The sequence below is a fragment of the Boeremia exigua genome (assembly GCF_020726555.1).
Source record: "Boeremia exigua strain MPI-SDFR-AT-0100 chromosome Unknown C7974scaffold_9, whole genome shotgun sequence".
In the NCBI taxonomy this organism is placed as follows: Eukaryota; Fungi; Ascomycota; class Dothideomycetes; order Pleosporales; family Didymellaceae; genus Boeremia; species Boeremia exigua.
In genome coordinates this window covers 1,675,843-1,693,053 of record NW_025763526.1, presented here as the reverse complement: position 1 = coordinate 1,693,053, position 17,211 = coordinate 1,675,843, and the positions used below count along the sequence as shown (strand labels likewise).

The window sequence follows — 17,211 nt, the reverse complement described above, 5'->3', positions numbered from 1 at the left end:
AAGCGATACCAAACAATTACTGCTGCACCTCGCTACTCGTTCGTGCATTGGGTTGAGTTATCTCTCAGCGATGGTAAGTTTGAAGAGAGCTCTCATCGTGATCACGAGCATCGGTCCGTCATTCCTACAATTTCCCCGAATGCATCTTCAGCCCCTTTCAGCCATCAAGAAGCGAGGCCAAGCACTCAGCCGCATCCAATATCCCCACACTGAGACCTATGATCGGTGTAGGCCACGGCTAGCAGATCATCCGACAAGGGTACTGACCATAACTTAGCCACGCCTTCTCGAGACATGCTGCGCTGTGGCTCAGTTACTCCCGAGGTCTCTGCGAATGACACGCCGCACACAAGCGAGAATGGTGCTGGAATAGGGTCACGGACAAGACGCTTGCGTTCAGCTGTACTCGCATCTCACGTCTTTCCCTGCCAATCGAAGGAACACACTCTAAGGCCAAGCCCGGCAAGCGAGCATAATGCTCGGCCGTGCACATACCACCGCCAGGAGATGGCCAGATATATGGAGAAGCACTGCTCTTTCGTTTGCACTAACCACTGAACCTGAACTGCTCCTGAACTAATCATGGTTATGTGGTGGGAGTGCGACGCAGTATACTGCGGCTTCTGGAATAATGAAGGTCAGTGGTCAACATGTGAAAGAGCGTTTGCTGACTCAACTCCAGGTAATAGTTTCGTCCATCGAGGAACCCTGACGCTGCCCAACCAGTGGGGCCTTATCCTTGGTAGTTTCTTCACTTTCTTCATTGCGGTCGCAAGTAGCTACCTGTGGGGCACTATATCCTTCACCATTCACCAACTCAACGCTTCGAGCAGTCCTCAAGATGATTCGTATCACCAGCTGCAGGTCATCCTCCGCAACACCGAATCCCAAGGCAGTTTCATGAACCAGCTGAGCCGGCTTGTATGGGTACACAGAGACAGTAGGACCAAGTCATACACCAAGAGCATCATCCTGATCCTATTCGCGGCCGTTTTCCAACTCGGGCTCTCAATCGCCGGGGTGTTCTCAACTCGCATCGTCGCAGCCCCAGACACATCCGTTCTGAGCGTGAGTTCGCACTGCGGCTGGTTCGAGGAACTCACCGTCAAGAACAGCTCAGCCATCAATTTTCTCGACTACTTCTCGGTCTCCGGCATCGAATTCCACGAGTATGTCAACGCCGCCACGGTCATGATGCGCACCGTCCTGCGCAAAAACGCAGCCTATTCGCGCTCTTGCTACGAGCGCTCTGGCGACAACTCAACGGTGTGTGGCAACCTCGTGCGACCGACGTTACCCTACACGATAACTCGCGATGTGGCGTGTCCATTCGAGCAGCGGGCTTGCAACGGCGCCGGTTTCTCCCTCGACACGGGGCTACTGCGTTCCGACACTGATCTGGGGCTGAATACGCGCCCAGAAGATGCTTTATCCATTAGAAAGGTGCTGACGTGTGCGCCGCTGGCCGGAGAGAACTACACGGTTGGGTGGCAGCCGCTGCCACCAGAAATAGCGGCCAATATGGATCTTCCAGGTGGAACACAGGTTAAGAGCTATGAGTTTGGCTCTTACCTGAAAGATACAAGTGGTACGAACTCGACGTTTGTGGTGGATGAATTGGATTGGAAGAGAGGCAAGCAGCCGTATGGTATTGGGTAAGTTGTCCCCCGTCTGCCTCAACCGGCGAACAGCAGTCAACCACAATACTACATGGACATGCATGTCAATACGTCCTTAAAGATGCTGAAGTATAACAGGTTGGCAAACTCCATTCTCGATCTGCCATACAACCCTGTCTATGTACAGTTCACGCCAATCCCAGATATCTTGAACACATCCGCAGATTTCACTGTCGTCGAACTCACAAACAGGATGGACTACGCTGTCGCTCTTGAAGACCCTTGGTTCCGCGCCGACAACTGCACCGAAACCCCGGGGCAACTGCCTCCAGTTCTTTGTACGGCGTCGAACCCTGCATCGTTCCTCGGCTGCCAGGAGCAATACCAATTCTGCAAACCAGGGCCTACACCACCCGAACCTGAATCATGCACACCCCTCACAGGCCTGTTCAAACTCTTCCCCGACCTCTTCCTGAACCAAGGCGCCCTCTGGAACGGCACCTCGCTCCCCAACCTCACACCCGCGCAAACCGCGGTCCACTACCTCCTCGGCAAGACGCTCGCCAGCAGCCAACTGCACTGGCAGCTCGTCTTCATCGGTCACGAGAACCTCATCGCGCAAGACTTTCTCTGGGACGGTGGCTTCGGCTTCGACATGTCCGCCACCCTGCCCCCGAACCAGTGGCACACCGAGGTCATGAACTGGATGAACACGTCCCTCGCCACCATCCAGCGCGGCATCCCCGCCTACGCCCGCCACTCGCCCCACGACCTCGGCAGCCCTGACGCACTCGCCCGCATCACCGCCCCCGCCGACGCGGCTCTGCAGTCCCTGTGCACGAAGGTCCGCGTCCACAGCGCAGCGCACACGTCCTTCTCCCTCGTGGCCATGGCCGCCGTGCTCGTGGCAGGCGCGGCGTGCATACTCTCCGATCTCGTCGCGCATAAGCTGTTCGGCTGCGTGCAGCGCCGGTCCGGACACGGTGTGTACAAGAGCCGCGAGTGGGACTGCTCGTCGGCGCTGCAACTGCAGCGGTTAGCGGCCGAGGGAAGGGGGGTGGGACCGTGGGAGGGCAGAGACGGTGAGGTGCCTAGGCTGGTGGAGAGGGGGCGTAGGTTCAGACTAGTTGGAGATGGGGGGCTGGGGGGTGGTACATCGTATGAGCCTGGGTACGGCGATGGCGGGGGACGATATAGAGCGTTGGCTAAGCATGGGGTGCAGCACGGGGAGGTTGAGCTGCGGAGCATCCCGGGTTGAAAAGTGGTCTGTGAATTAATACAGATTTTCCGCTTTTCATTCGAGTCGAAGAAGATAGAATTACTTATAACTAATATCTCACATCAACATCAACCTCCCTTGTGCCTCCCTCGCTCGCCACATCCATGCTTCCCATCTCAACACCCACTCCCACTCACAGGCGCGAGACACATGCTCTGTCATCCCGTCACGGTGCTTGTATTGCGTTACTAGCAGAATGTGCAGGATGACTTGAGTCGGCGCATATCTGCACTACACCGACTATCCTGCGGTGCTGGCAACTCCGTATCTACATCTAATCAGTCCGCAACCGTCCACAACATGCAGACCAACGCACACACACCTGCCATAGATCTTCTTACATCCATGATACGCCACAATCTGCACCATCCTCTCGTCTCGCACCACAACGCGCCGCACCCCCCCCCCCCCCCCCCCACCGTTCCCTAGCACAGAAGTCCAAAGACCCAGGCGGTTTCTCCCCGCCTCCGAGCCAGCGGTGGAAGCCATCTATTCCCGTCCGAACCGGGACGCTGGTCTTAGACCATAGCCATGGAGGCTGCATGTTACTTCGTCCTCGTATCCTCTCACCCTCTTAGTTCTGCGTATACAACACACGTCCCCATTAATTCCTTCTCTGTAAAACAGCGCAGGGCAGTGTACTGCTCAGCATGGTCTCGCGCTGGACGGATGGCGTGGTCTGCGCGGGTGGGATACGTGTTTCTCTGATAGCTGATAGCTGATAGCTGATGGCTGGGGGGTGGGGTGGTGCTGGTGTCGGGCTGGATGGGGTTGGGCTGGGGTTGGGCTGGGGTTGGGTTGAGGTTAGGTCATGGTCGGGGTTGAGGTTGGGTCATGGTCGAGGTTGGGTCATGGTCGAGGTTGGGTCATGGTCGAGGTTGGGTCATGGTCGGGGTAGGGGTAAGGGTAGGGTCACGCAGACCAAGGGTTGGGTCGGGGTTGGGTAGGGGTAGGGTCGCGTCATGACAGCACTCAACCCAACCTGAGCATGACCAGTCTAGCTATGACATGAGCTGTCCAGAACCTAGTCACGCCTCACGCCTCACAAATACTGCTCTTTGGTATTGGATATGTTATATGACATGTCTACTCTTGCTGTTTGAGGGGTGGTTGTAGGATGTGACAAGGACGGTGCTGGATGCACTGCTGGGAGATGGCACGGAAATAGATAGCGTCAAGGACATAGAAAGACGAATTTTTATCAAGCTAATTTGAGCCCGGCAGTAACTACATTGTCACGCGGCAGTGTCTAGTTGTAGACTCAGTACCTGTTTTAAGCGCTCAACCCCATGTTGAACCAGATATCCACCTCGTCGCGCTTCGAGTTCTCGTCCTGCGCGTCCTCCTCATCACTATGCCTGCGCACTTTCTGCTTCTTCCCGGCCAGCCTCTTCGCGACCTCGTTCGCCTCCAGCAAACTGACCAGCTTCCTCTTCTTGCCCGCGCCCATCCTCTCCTTGAACTCAAGACACACATTCCACGTCTGCTGCTTGACATTCGTTTGCGAGTCCTTCTTGATGAATCTCTCGGGGCTCTTGTGTATAATCGCGCTGCTTGCGGGCTGGCCGTAGTACCTATGCCCATACGTCTGCACGGCAAGGGAGGGCGGGTTGTTGAAGACGTTGTTTGCGAGCTGCGCATCCTCGGCCATCTCGTAGGGCGTCCGGCCCGACGCGTTCTCGCGGAAGAGCAGGTCTGGTCTGCATTCTAGCATGATGCGAAGCAGGTGGTAGGCTCCATAGCGAACCACGGCGTGGAGTGGCGTGTCGCCTTCGCCATTCACGAGACCAAGGTCTTCGCCCTTGCTGAACTCGAGAATCATACGCATGACGTGCTCCTGTTCGACGACTGTGGGGTTAACCTCATTCTGTTGAAAGTTATAGGGGAATCGACCGATGTTAGCCTGAAGACGGACGAGGATCCAGTGAGCAAGGGGCGTAGCCGCGCCTGGGGCGGCGGTGGCCCGTTCGGTGAACATGCCGGCGATGAGGCGTTTATCAACAAGCTCGAGTAGCTGGCGTAGGTTTGCTCGCCCAGTCTCATCGGTCTTCGAGGTTCGGAGTGCGAAATGAACCAAGTTGTCATTGTTGTGGTTCCGGACAGTTTGATCTGCGCCGGCTTCAATCAGAATCTTTGCCATCTCCACCCGTTGCAATCCGAAGGCCACCAGCAGGGGCGTCAGACCGTTTGCGGATTTATAGTTGATACAATCCGGTTGCGTCTCACAAAGATGGCGAAGAAGCTTCAGGGACTCATCGTCCGTCTTGCTGAGTATCACAAGATGGATCATGAGCTTCGAGCGTAGGGTGATTAATTGATGCTCTATGTACCTGATGTAGCACAAAGGATACTATTCAAATAACCACTGTAAAAAAACTCTAACCTTGAACTTGAAAGAGCGCCCGAACACTGTCTGGAACCTGATTGCGGTTGTTGTTAACCCGGCGCTGGGGTCTGCTTTTCCTCAGACTCGACATCCCAGCTTGTGCGTGTAACCAGTCTGCTATGAAACTACCTGCTCGATGTTGTGGCTGGCGTACTTCAGCAAGGTATTCATGTGAAGTAAATTCAAACGTAAGAGTAGTAGATGGTATCTGCCCAATAGTGCTGTAGCGCGATAGGGCAAGCCTCAGCTGTACGAGAAACATGTCGCGCATTGCGTCTATTGTTAGGTTGTCTTCAAGTAGGATTGCGGCCGTATATTTCAAAAGCCCGGTATTTGACTGGTATATTCGGACATGGAAAGTGATGGAGGGATAACACAGAAAAAGATCGCGAAGCCCATAGCGCTCCAAAGGCAGGCAGTCGGCACCCCTTGCCATGATGTGCACATGTGAGCCGGCTGGGAGGCTACTGAACAAGTCATGGGCTGCCTGGAATCCGTTAGATGATGTTCCTCGAGCAGGCCAGGAATTTGATGCGTCGGCTTGGACATGAAGCGCAAAAATGTTCTCTGGTGGTGGTCGGCCTGGAGCTGCAAAGAGAACATTGATAGTGTTGAGATGGTTCTCCCAGGCATGTGCAAATTGAGCACTGGCAGCGTGGTTCTCCCTTACTGCTTCTGCAAAAGTGGCGTACCTATAATTCGTTGAGCGTGAGTAGTACAGATAAATGGCGGTAGGCTCCACCGTAGTCAGCCCTGGTGCATCTGAACCGGCAAAGTGACGAAGAGAAACCTCAGAAGGTCGTATCGGGACCAGATAACTGAAATCAATAAGACTACCATCATGGGCTCGGTCCTGGGCTGGAGCAAGGGGCGCGAGTTGGACTGGGAGCCGGGGCGCAAGTTGGACTGGGGGCCGGGGCGCAAGTTGGACTGGGGGCCGGGGCGCAAGTTGGACTGGGGACCGGCTGGGAGGGTTGTGGATATAATGTATAGGTTTTTCTGTTCTGCCAAGCACCTTTCCAATGTGAGGTGTGTCTCTAATCGCCTTGCTCGTCCATGCTGAATATGCGGCAGACGAGTCTTGCCTATGCAGTTGTGGATAGTACTTTTGCAACTGCTCGGCAACTTCCTTACAGGGAACTCCGGCACCGCTGGGAAAGAGGAACTTGAACAAGTGCTCTATGGCACTGTACACGTCTTGGCGTGAGTCCCTGGTTAATCCTGGTAGAGGGACGTATGCTGGGTTAACTGGTGGTGTGGGCAAAGACGGCTGCCACAAATGCCATATGGTCTGCCCGCTGCCGTCTGCCACTGGGATTGTTGCGTCGAGGGCTGGAACGGGTGGTGCTGGAATCTGGGCAGCAGACTGAACGGGTGGTGTTGAAGCTGGAATGACTGGCGTAGAAGTCTGAACGGGTGGTGTTGGACTCTGGACCGCAGACTGTACGATCTGTCCTGAAGCCGGATTGACTGGTGTTGATGCTGGAGCGGGTGGTGCTGGAATCTGGGCGGCGGACTGAACGGGTGGTGTTGAAGCCGGATTGACTGGTGTTGATGCTGTGGGTGGTGTTGGGCGCTGGGCGGCAGACTGTAAACGTGCTATGTGCTCAGCCCAGCGGTTCTGACTCCTGGCTTGTCTCGCAGGGGTTGCATTTCTAATGAAGGACTAGAAGAACGGATTAGCATTTGCCTTAGCAAGACCCCTCGCAAAGTAATGTGGCAGCAATTTGCCAGCCTGAAGGTTGAATGAGAGCAGCAATTCGCCAGCCTGGTGGTGAATGGAAGCAGCAATTCGCCAGCCTGAAGGTTGAATGAGAGCAGCAATTCGCCAGCCTGAAGGTTGAATGAGAGCAGCAATTCGCCAGCCTGAAGGTTGAATGAGAGCAGCAATTCGCCAGCCTGAAGGTTGAATGAGAGCAGCAATTCGCCAGCCTGAAGGTTGAATGAGAGCAGCAATTCGCCAGCCTGAAGGTTGAATGAGAGCAGCAATTCGCCAGCCCGGGTATCCAAGTGCAGCAGTAAAGAACAATTCTTACTTACCGGTCGTCCATTGACAGGGCGTTGATTGTTGTAGCTTGGTCTGTACGACTGGTATGTGCCGTCCCGGTCTGTGTGCTCGTAGTGACGTGACTGACGTGGGTGAGCATCCAGGTACGGTGATCGATGTGATCGATCGTGCCGCCGCTGCGGATAACCATCTCGGCGTGGTTGCTGGTTGGGCTGGCTCATACTGGTGGACTGGTGTGGAACTGGAACAAGAGAATGAAAGAATGAAAGCAAGATTGTTTATTTGAGGTCGCCTAAATCGGGGAAGTCGCGCCAGGCAGTCGTGCTGGAAAGCGAAGGGGGGAGGAGGTTCCCACCAGACCGCGCCTTCCGTTACTGTGAACTCCAAAGTCGAACCAGCCAGACCATGCCAAAATCAATACTTTTCCAATTCCAACCAAACTCCCACCAAAGATCAAAATGATTCCATCCAGTGCTTCCCAGGCCCTCTTCAATCGCGGAAGTATCCTTCCCAGTAGACCAGTCTATCCACTGGAGGCTTTGGGGCCAATGATAAACTTGTCGGGGATCTCGCGGATGCGATTGTGAACCAGACTGCCCTTCGTGAACACGACAGGCTGTCCGTCTACCCTCGCCCTGCTCGTCTTGGTCCTGTCGTTCCAGACAATGTCCCAGTTGGTGTTGAGCTCAACGTGACTGGAAAGCTGGAGGAGGAAATTGACGCCGTCAGGTAGAATGAAATCTTGATCAATACCGTTGCTGTCCTTGCGCGATGTAAGGCAATACGGGCAACTGGACTTGGCAGAAGAGATGTAGACGTCAAAGCCAGCGCCGTAGCCGAAGAGATGTTCAGTCTTGCAGAGCCAGGCGACAAGACCTGCGTTCCAGGCATCGTTACCACTTCCCTTTACGATTGATCCAGTAGGTACCATGTGTCCAGCACGGACAGTCTGGGATCCCTGAGTTCTCTTTGCGCCTATCTTCCAGGCTGGGACAACGAGAACGAACCTTGCATCTCTGTACGCAGACACAATGCGCCATTGTGATTCTGCTGACTTAGGCATTGGGAGTGTAACAGCATCAGCTTCAAATTTCTCACTGGCTTCAAACGCTTCTTCCTCAGCCCGGCTAGCGTTGTATTTCTTAATCAGTCGTTCAATGTTGTTGATGTTAACCTGGACCACGGACAGGTTGTACGCGCAGACTCCATTCTCGATCTCAGCGCCAGAGGGCTGGGAGAGGTTGTCAACTGATGACGATAGATGACCAATGCTTTGTTGGAGCTCACGATATGATGTTTCTGATGCCAGTTCGAAGATCATCGGATGTGTTTCCACTGTGAAGTTCGGTTTGTCGGGGTCAGATGATGCGGAGAAACCGTCGGACTGGGACAGTCGATCATCGTTGTCGTTGGACTGGGACAGTTGATCACCGTTGTGGTCGAACTGGAACAGTTGATCACCGTTGTGGTCGATGCCGGACTCAGACTTCTTGTCATCTACTGGCAGACTGCGGTGCAACCGAGGCTCCGGCCTGGAACTGGAGCTTGCGAAACTGGCAAGTGAATCGAAGGGAATGCCTTCGTTGATAGAGTCACCGAAATCGAAGTCGTAGTCGTTGTAGTAGTCATTGTCGGAATCCATCTTTGTGGAGCGGGTCTGGTGGTGGTATTGGTGTGGAAGGGATGAGGAGGTGGAGGAGATTGGGATAACGTATGTTTATAAATGCAGTCTTCCCTACTAGAAGGTGAGAGACGAGACCAGGTGAGAGACGAGACCAGGTGAGAGACGAGACCAGGTGAGAGACGAGGTGCATTCAATGCACCAATATGCAGCGATTGCGCGTGGGCTCGCGTAAACCTGATTACCATCGTAGGCCGCGCAAGAGCAGTCGACGTCGAATCCAGTAAGAATTTCGGAGACTGATCGGTAGATACGGAGCACAATTTGAACGTGTCGTGTTGGGTACTGTGAGGCAATTGTGATTGCGTTCTTTGTGCGAATCGTTGTTGTCTCCGTCAGGATTGAGTCTCGAATGCGCTGCTCAATCTGCTTGATCTTCTCTATGGCCTGCTCCTCAGTCAAGTCATAAAGGAAGAGATCAACATCAGAGGCAGGAGCAAGCTTCTGATGGTAGTACTCTCGCAGAGCACGTTTCGATGTGTTATGCTCAGCCGGAACTGGAAGGAGCGACGTAACAACAGCACTGCCGGCAACAACCACGTTGGACCAGTCCATGTCTACCAGCGCAGACTCGGAGAACAGCTGAAAGTTCGTCTGGAACTCCTTGAGTGATTGCACAATTGCCGGTGCGCCATCGGGCTTGCGATTGGCATCGTCGAGAGGCATGAGATAGCGCTCTCGCTCCTCATCCATCTCGCTATCAATATTCCGAGCGCGGATCTTAACATCCTGCTCGTTGCCAGTGAAGAGTGGAACGACATTGGGCTTTCCAATTGCAGGATGAGATGGTTGTTGTGCAAAGACCTCTCGAAGCCGGGCATCGTACTCTTTGTATGGAGCGAGCAATTCTCTCAGAGGTGTGCTGGAGTGGCTCGAGACGTGCGAGATCCACTCTGCATGCTCGACGGGGAGGTCAGGAAGAGCAATTGGCTCCGCGATCTTTGTTGGTGTCGACATCTTTCGGGGGGGATATGTGAAACAGCAGTTGTGAGAATGATGAGAAGGGTATGGGAGTGCTGCTGAGATGTGTGAAGGATGAACTGGAAAAAGCGAAATGCTTCCAGCTGTACTTATGTCAACTCAATGCCACAGATCTCATAGGCAGCCTGTATGATGTTTGGAAGTATGGACGCTTTCAGCTAGAGGGTGGGGACGGCAGCCTTGGGTCAATTTCCACACCGAGAAGCGGCATAGGCAGGCGCCAATCAACGCGTCCGCAAATGCCAAGACTTCTCGCTGCCTGGAGATGATGTACTGAGACCTCATCTCTCACGTTGCAGAATAAACGGCGGACTGAGAATGTGAGCTAAGTACACTACACGATAGCAAAGCAGGGAAAATACAAAAAACTCTATAGAATGCCTTTTACCTACAATATAGGCAATTCTAAACTAAGTTTAAGCTTTAGGTATTATAATAGCTCTAAGTTATGTATTCTATAAAGTTAGTAAGCTTGGGGTCTTATCCGTCGTTTTTTCTAAAACTTGAGAGCTTATGTGCATCCAGAGAAAAGTGAATTTGATTTCAATGTGCAGATACTTTGTTTTATCCTGGGACAGTACCTAGATATGAAACTCCAAACGCTCATTCATCGTCAGCCCATGGTAGTCAATCTTACAAGAATGGAAAAGGAAGAGGCTCAAGTGCCGAAGCGCAATGCAAGTGAATACAGCTCAACGCTTCCTCTTCTTTGGCTTCTCTTCCTCCTCTTCCAGCGTGCTCTCTTTGTCCTTCTTCGCCGCCTTCTTCTCGAGCACGTCCCAGTCTTCACCTTCTGAGAACTCGTCTTCGGAGCCCTCATCACTCATCTCGTCAGACGCGTTTTCGTCAAAGTCGCTCTCCTCAGATGACTCGTCTGAGATGGCGAGCTCGGACTCGGAGACTTCGAAGGCGGACTCCTCCTCCTCTTCCTCACCATCCTCGTCGTCCGACTCGGTCGACAGGAACGACCAACCGCCATCGGCAAAGAACTGATGCGGGTCGGAGGTGACAGTCTTCATGATGGTGGCCCAGTTCAGGTTGAGGGGACCCTCACTGAAGGGAATGTCGACCGAGTCAAGCCAGTCCTTGACGGGGTCCAGGGACTCAACAGGGATGGTGTTGATGTGGACAGGCGGGCGGTTGTAGTCCTTGAAGACGACAACCATGTCGAAGTTTCGTAGACCGAACTGCACACGTTCAAGGTGGACGATCTCGATCTCAGAAAGGGTAAGACATGTGAAGGGCGGTTCAGTGAGCTGGACCAAGCAGTCTGTTGTCGGCTGGATCAGGACTGACGAGCGAGCGGGAACACCGTTGAAACCAAGTTCGCGGTACGGGATGTCGACGCTGACGTTCTCGTTGCGAGCGGCATCCGCGATCTTCTCAGCGAAGTTCTTGAACTCCTTGTCAAGTGCTGCTCGTCGCCTGCGCTCTTCCTGCTCCTGCTCGAACTCCTCCTCGTCACCAAACTTGTGGCGGCGCTTGCGGTTGCCTGTGTCGTCGAACTGCATTTCTGTGGCTTCACGGACGAATTGCACATCCTTGGTCTTCTTCTTGCCCAACATGATTGGGTTCTTCAGATGAACGTGGATGATGACAATGAGTTCGTGTTGCGAGGGCTGGAAGAATAGATGCTTCATGTTGCTGAAGAGAACATCGATCTTAGCGCTTCCGCCGCCGTGGACATATCGCAGACCATTTTGGTGAATCTCTATGCTTCCGGGAATGCGCTTGCCGTCGAGTGCGGGTCGGATGAAGATAAGGTCGAGAGAGAATGGCTTGCGAGTCTTGACAGGAATGAGCTTGTCCTGCTCGACAACATCCTCCAACTGCTTCTTCTCCTGGTCCCGTCGCACGACTTCCTTCTTCAGCTCGGTGATGTCCTTGGTGATCTGATCAATGCGGTCGATGTCATGGGAGCGGAAGGTCAAGCTACGGATGAAGTGAGCGTTGGGGTCTTCGAAAGGCTGGTCATCTTTTCGGCCAACACCCTGACCCGGAGAGAGGAAGTTGATACGGAGTGATGTCACATCAGCTTCCGGTGTGTGAGAGGCGTTCTTGATGGTGTGGATGTGGAACGGAACTGGGCGACCCATGATAGGCAGAATGACCGTCTGTGCCTTCTTGTCCACGACAATTTCCAAATTTGCCACGTTCTTGGGGATCTGGTTGTCACGCTTGTAGGATTCGAAGCGCTTGAACTTCTTCTCCTCGGTGCCGTTGAGAGATTTGGCGCCCTCGCTGTACTGCTCCAGACCTTCCTGCTGTTTCTTCTGGTGGAGTTCGCGCTGATGCTGCCGCCTCTGCTCTTCCTTCTCTGCGTCCTGATTCGTCGTTCGCTCGTGTCGTGTGCGGGTCTTGGTGATGTTTGTCTGCGCAATAGCCGGCGCGCGCTCCTTCTTGACCTTGGGCTTGGCCTCCTCTTCCTCATCGTCGAAGAAGAACGAAACAGCGTCCAGATCAGAGGTCGTGTCCCTGGTGAAAACGGAAGCGTCTCCCTGTCCTACACGGACGGTATCCACCAAGACGAGGGAGTAGGTCTTGCTCTTCTTGTCCTGCGGCTTGCTGTTCTCCAGGTCGTGCAGACCGGTCTGTACAACGATGGTCATGCCGTCCTTTAGCACGCGTACGTTCTTGCCGCTCAGAAGCAGGGAGTTGTCTTTGTTCTCGGTGCCAATGCCGTAGCCAACGTTCTTGGGGAAGTGCTTCTCCCACTCGGGCTTCTTCGACTTCAGGTGCGACAGCGCCTTGTTGTAGACGTCCTTGGCGATGACGCCGTCCTTGATCGACTTGATGACCAGATCGTGGATAGCCAACAGCATCTTGTAGGCCGTCTCCTGCTCCTTGTTGGGTCCGACCATGTATGTTCGTCCGACCATGGCGCCGTAGGTCTGGTAGCGCAATCCGAGCACCGAGACGATGACGCCGGCGTGCAGGTTGTTCTCGTCGGGCTCGGCAGCAAATTTGAGATCGTAGCCGCCGCCACTCTGAATGGTCGGCTGCAGGCACCAGTCGAGCTGCATGGCATCGAAGTTCTTGGAGACCTTTTGCTTCTCGAAGAACTTGGCATCGTCGATCTTGTTCGCAACCTTGTCGGCGAGGGCGCGGTGGGTGATTTTCTTTTCGGAATCGAGGATATCGGACATTTCCTCGACAAAGTAGCTGGTCATGAGGGCGCTCGAGGCGCGGGAGGCATCGCGGATGGTGCGCTGGACGAGTTAGCAGTGTTCTGGGCTGTGGCGCGGCGGCTGCCTACCAGCTCCTTCTCGTCCTTGATGGACAAGGCGGCCTGCGACAGAATTGGCGCCAGGTCGACCTGGTCCTCGTCCTTGATGCCTGCGTCGGCAAACGCAGCCTTCCACTCGTCGGCAAAGCCGCCGGTCGAGCTGTCCTTCTTGAGCACGGCAACTTTCTTGCCGGCGTTCTTGAGGGTGTCGATGCACGTCTGGAACTGCTTCTTGTTCTCCTCGGCGTCCTTGCCGCGCACGAGGATCTCAATGGGCACCTTGCCGCCCTTGAGCGGCTCCAGATACGAGGCTGCCGCTGTTAGCTGCTGCCGCGGGAGTGTGTTCGGGTAACGCACCCTTCTTCTTCGTAGTCACGATCTGGAGCAGGTCGGGCGTGAGGATGAACAGCGTCGCTGGGAACTCGTAGCCTAGCAGCCATAGCTGCGATGCGCCGTTAGCTGTGCTGCGGCGGGCGGCGTCGCGAGGCTTACCTGGAAGGCGGCGGGCTTCAGGTAGCTACCGGGCTCGCTCGCCTTGCCCACGACGGTGGCGATGGAGCTGGCGCCCTGGAACACGGCGTCGCCAGCGCGCTTGTCGGCCTTCCACTTGGCGACGAAGCCGCCGAGGCGGTCGTGGAAGAGCTGCTTGTCGATGACGATGTCGTCGGCCATGGTTGCGAGGGCGCGCGCGGGGCCTTGGACAGCGGGTGGGGAGTGGAGGGGGGACGGGCGGGCGACGGTGAAGAAGTGCCTGGTCGATGGCCGACGTGCTTAATGGACAAACGCGAACGCGTTCCGCGCTAGTTAGCAACGAGTCCGAGCTCCCCCACGCACGCAGACCCACCGGCGCCAGTCTTGAGTGCACGTCTGCGAACTTGGCCTGGACGACTGCAAGACGCTGGCAGCTCTCCCGTGCAGCATCGTTTGCGATATATCCACGTGACGCACTCACCTGTCACCTTCACCTGTCACCTGCCCAACCACCTGCTAGACTGCCCGCGAGACTTGCCCGCCAGACTTACCTCCACCTTCACCTCCGCCCCGCCGCCAGCACCGCTCTCACCTCCCCCTTCACGTCCACCCCGCCGCGCCAGCACCGCCTCACCTCCTCACCTCCACTATGCGATGACAGCCAGTCCCAGTGCCCATGGACGCACTGGAGTCCTGCCCGTCACCCTGCGCGGCGACAGCAACGATGAGCTGGAGCCCCAGAAGCCGAACAAGGCGCCCGCGACGGGCGTGCAGGCGGCCGGCATGCGCGCCGTAGCAGCCCGTATGGTCGCATTCTACTTCCGCGCGCCTGTCAAGGCCTTCTTCCGCGGGCGCATCGACTACATGGGCTATGCGCGCGCCATCAACCCACACATCGCCGCCCAGACGGGCTGGAGCTGGCGCATGACGACGCCCGCCATCCTGGCCCACGCCGTGCGCACCGAGGGCTGGTCGTTCATCCCAAACCAGGTCCTGCCGCCGCTGCTCGCCAACACGTGCATCGGCGCCGTGCTGTACACCGTCTACCTGCACAGCCTGTCGAGCCTGCACGAGCCGTCGTCCTACCAGACCAAGCGTGTCTACCCGCCGCCGCCGCCCTCGACCACCTTCACCGCCGGCCTGATCGCAGGCGCCTTCCAGTCCATCGTCGCCGCGCCCTTCGACGCCCTGCAGACGCGCTTCCGCACCGCCGACATCCTCGACGGCAAATACAAGACCGTCTGGCACTACGCCGGCCACAAGCTGCGCTCCATCGGCCTGCAGGGCATCTTCGCCGGCTGGTCGCTGTCGCTGTGCAAAGACGCCCTGGGCGCCGCCGTCTTCTTCAGCGCCTTCGAAACCGTCAAGAGCCAGGGCTACTACAGCTTCGTGACCTGGCACTACGGCACGCGCACCCGCGACAGCCTGCTCAACACCCGTCCGCTGTCCACGGCCTCCGACACCTCCTCCGACCACGACTCCCGCCCCGTAATCAACCCCCACTTCGCCCTCGAACCCACCTTCCTCCTCCTCGCCGGCATCTCCGCCGGCCTCACCAGCCAGACAATCCAACACCCCCTCACCGCGCTCCAAGACGCCCACTTCCGCCGCCTCGAAGCCCTCGACTTCCAGGCGCGCGAGGAGCGCAGCCCTGCCCACATCATGCGCCGCTACTACCACGCCTACCAGGAGACGTGGCGGCAGTGCCGCACGCTGGCGCGGCGCGCCGGCGGCTGGAGAAAGTATCTCTACAAGGACTTTTGGGGGACGACGGTCAGGCAGGTGCCGAGTACGAGTGCGGGGTTGATTGTGTTTGAGTTGGTGCGGCGGAAGTATTCGGTTGAGAACGAGGGGGAGGTTACTATTGATCGGGCGAACGAGAAGATTTTGTTGCGGTAGAGGAGGGTATCTGGAAGGCGGCTTTGTTGCATACCCAGCATTACATAAGAAGCGTCAGGCATAGCATATAGACGAAAACACGAAATCTTCACTTCAGCTTGCACTCCCTGCTCACACTGTACTACGCTGTGTCTGTAGGACGGCTCGATACAACTTCGCCATCATCTTCGATCTACGACTCGTTACGCACACTCCCAACGCTCACCGTCCCGTGAAATCCATGAATTCGCTACACGCTACTCTATACCGCGCACAGAACCAACCCAGAACTCGGCCGATTCCTCGCCAGCGAATCTATCGGCATGAAACAAGATAAGCAGAAACCAACCCCCAGCTATCGGCAACCATCCCTCCAACAAGACCGGCGAGATATGTAACGCGCCTACGCGTCCCCCTCGCCCCTCGACAGCGTCCTGGAGCGCGGCCGCGTGATCGTGTGCGTGCGCCGCTCCGTCACAAACGACGTCACCAGCACCGTAGTCGTGGGTTCCGCGGACGAGCTCTCGCTCGTGAGATCCGAGACGGAGGTGCTCATCGGCGTACTGGGGCGTGTTAGCAGGAGCATTCCTCGCAGGACAGGGGGACGGGGACAGGGGTGGAGGCGGGGGAAACGTACCTAGCGGCATGCTGCAGGTGCCGGGTCACCGTGCGCGTCGACGTGGTCTGCGTCGTCAGCCGCACCGTGGTCGAGGGCCGCACGGTGCTGGTGCCCTCGAGCGTGACCTCGGTCTCGAGACGCAGGGTCTTGGACAGATCGACGACCTCGGCGGTACTGTTGATGAATGAGGTGCTCGCGTCGATGATGAGGGCGCCGGGGCCGGCGAGCGTGCGCGAGAACGTGATCGGGAGCGCCGTGGTGAGCGTCGAGGTCACGGGGAACACCTCCCAGACCTCCTGGTAGCGCTGGCATTGCGCGGTGCCGTCGGCGAGCTGCGTGCAGACTTTCACCGCGACGTCGGAGGGGGCGGCGCCGGACGTGAGGGACTGCCAGGGCGCGAGCCAGTAGGTTGTGAGGCTGTAGATGGTGGGGGCGGGGGTGATGAGGGGGCAGTTGCTGGGGGTTGCCGGGGTTGGAGGGGGGGTTTCGAGGCTGTAGCCGCATTCGCTGGAGAAAGTGATTTCTTGGTCGCATTCTGAGACGGTGATCTTTGAGGCTATGCCGGTTAGGGTTGTTGCGCAGATGGTTTTGGTTGTGGTGAGGTATTCTGTGCTGCAGCTGGTTGTTCCAGAGATATACTGGGTGACGTTTGCTGAGCCGTTGAAGAAAGGCCCGCCGGAGATGGAGGAGAAGTACAGAGCGGGCCCTACGCAGAAGGTGGCTTCTGGAATGTATGACGTGACAACTTGACTGATAGATGTGACTTCTACTGGAGCAGCATCTGGTGATGGGTATATGACTGTCAAGGTGCTGACTGGTGGTGGAGGAGGCGACAGCGTTGTCGTCTCAGTGGAAGTGGCCGTGGCTGTTGCTGTTTCAGTGATCGTAAAGCTCACGGTTGTGAGCATGAGAGACGGAGGCTCGACAGCGGTGACATTGTATATTTCATGTGGAAGCTGCTGGCCAACTGCAAAAGAACGTGGGAGGTGGGTAATGACTGAAGTGAAGCCGAGAAGCAGGGTCGCGGAACGCATCTCGATTTGAATAGTGAGGAATGAGTGTG

General features: G+C 56.2%; 7 protein-coding genes across 7 annotated transcripts; 2 read left to right on the top strand and 5 right to left on the bottom strand.

The window, feature by feature from the left end:
• Positions 1-582: 582 nt before the first annotated feature.
• C7974DRAFT_378566 (uncharacterized protein) lies at positions 583-2,877 on the top strand (the record flags this gene model as incomplete). The annotated part of the gene is made up of 3 exons (XM_046140415.1): positions 583-637; positions 683-1,655; positions 1,758-2,877. 3 exons carry the CDS (start codon positions 583-585, stop codon positions 2,875-2,877), a joined length of 2,148 nt encoding a protein of 715 aa, XP_045995013.1.
• A 1,294-nt stretch (positions 2,878-4,171) lies between these two features.
• On the bottom strand, positions 4,172-7,513 carry C7974DRAFT_458783 (uncharacterized protein; the record flags this gene model as incomplete). Its single annotated transcript, XM_046146089.1, has 3 exons — positions 4,172-5,220; positions 5,282-6,950; positions 7,325-7,513. The coding sequence occupies 3 exons, from the start codon at positions 7,511-7,513 to the stop codon at positions 4,172-4,174; spliced, it is 2,907 nt and encodes a 968-aa protein (XP_045995012.1).
• A 302-nt stretch (positions 7,514-7,815) lies between these two features.
• C7974DRAFT_458781 (uncharacterized protein) lies at positions 7,816-9,136 on the bottom strand (the record flags this gene model as incomplete). Its single annotated transcript, XM_046146088.1, has 1 exon — positions 7,816-9,136. The coding sequence occupies exon 1, from the start codon at positions 8,932-8,934 to the stop codon at positions 7,816-7,818; it is 1,119 nt and encodes a 372-aa protein (XP_045995011.1). The 5' UTR covers positions 8,935-9,136.
• Positions 9,031-9,998, bottom strand: C7974DRAFT_426687 (uncharacterized protein; the record flags this gene model as incomplete). The annotated part of the gene is made up of 1 exon (XM_046144524.1): positions 9,031-9,998. The coding sequence occupies exon 1, from the start codon at positions 9,928-9,930 to the stop codon at positions 9,031-9,033; it is 900 nt and encodes a 299-aa protein (XP_045995010.1). The 5' UTR covers positions 9,931-9,998.
• Positions 9,999-10,333: 335 nt separating this feature from the next.
• Positions 10,334-14,029, bottom strand: C7974DRAFT_364189 (FACT complex subunit-domain-containing protein). The gene is made up of 4 exons (XM_046139781.1): positions 13,673-14,029; positions 13,538-13,622; positions 13,211-13,491; positions 10,334-13,163 (listed from the first exon to the last, which is right to left on the bottom strand). The coding sequence occupies exons 1-4, from the start codon at positions 13,850-13,852 to the stop codon at positions 10,647-10,649; spliced, it is 3,063 nt and encodes a 1,020-aa protein (XP_045995009.1). The 5' UTR covers positions 13,853-14,029; the 3' UTR covers positions 10,334-10,646.
• C7974DRAFT_399948 (mitochondrial carrier protein-like protein) lies at positions 14,024-15,646 on the top strand. The gene has a single exon (XM_046142458.1). The coding sequence runs from the start codon at positions 14,306-14,308 to the stop codon at positions 15,548-15,550; it is 1,245 nt and encodes a 414-aa protein (XP_045995008.1). The 5' UTR covers positions 14,024-14,305; the 3' UTR covers positions 15,551-15,646.
• Positions 15,647-15,932: 286 nt separating this feature from the next.
• Positions 15,933-17,056, bottom strand: C7974DRAFT_315963 (uncharacterized protein; the record flags this gene model as incomplete). The annotated part of the gene is made up of 2 exons (XM_046138537.1): positions 15,933-16,092; positions 16,167-17,056. 2 exons carry the CDS (start codon positions 17,054-17,056, stop codon positions 15,933-15,935), a joined length of 1,050 nt encoding a protein of 349 aa, XP_045995007.1.
• Positions 17,057-17,211: the final 155 nt, after the last annotated feature.

Coding starts and splice junctions, on each gene's coding strand:
- C7974DRAFT_364189 (XM_046139781.1), bottom strand. CDS start 13,852: ATGGCCGACGACATCGTCATCGACAAGCAGCTCTTCCACGACCGCCTC. Junction 13,623..13,672: donor TGAAGCCCGCCGCCTTCCAG/GTAAGCCTCGCG, acceptor GGCGCATCGCAG/CTATGGCTGCTAGGCTACGA. Junction 13,164..13,210: donor TCAAGGACGAGAAGGAGCTG/GTAGGCAGCCGC, acceptor TAACTCGTCCAG/CGCACCATCCGCGATGCCTC.
- C7974DRAFT_399948 (XM_046142458.1), top strand. CDS start 14,306: ATGACAGCCAGTCCCAGTGCCCATGGACGCACTGGAGTCCTGCCCGTC.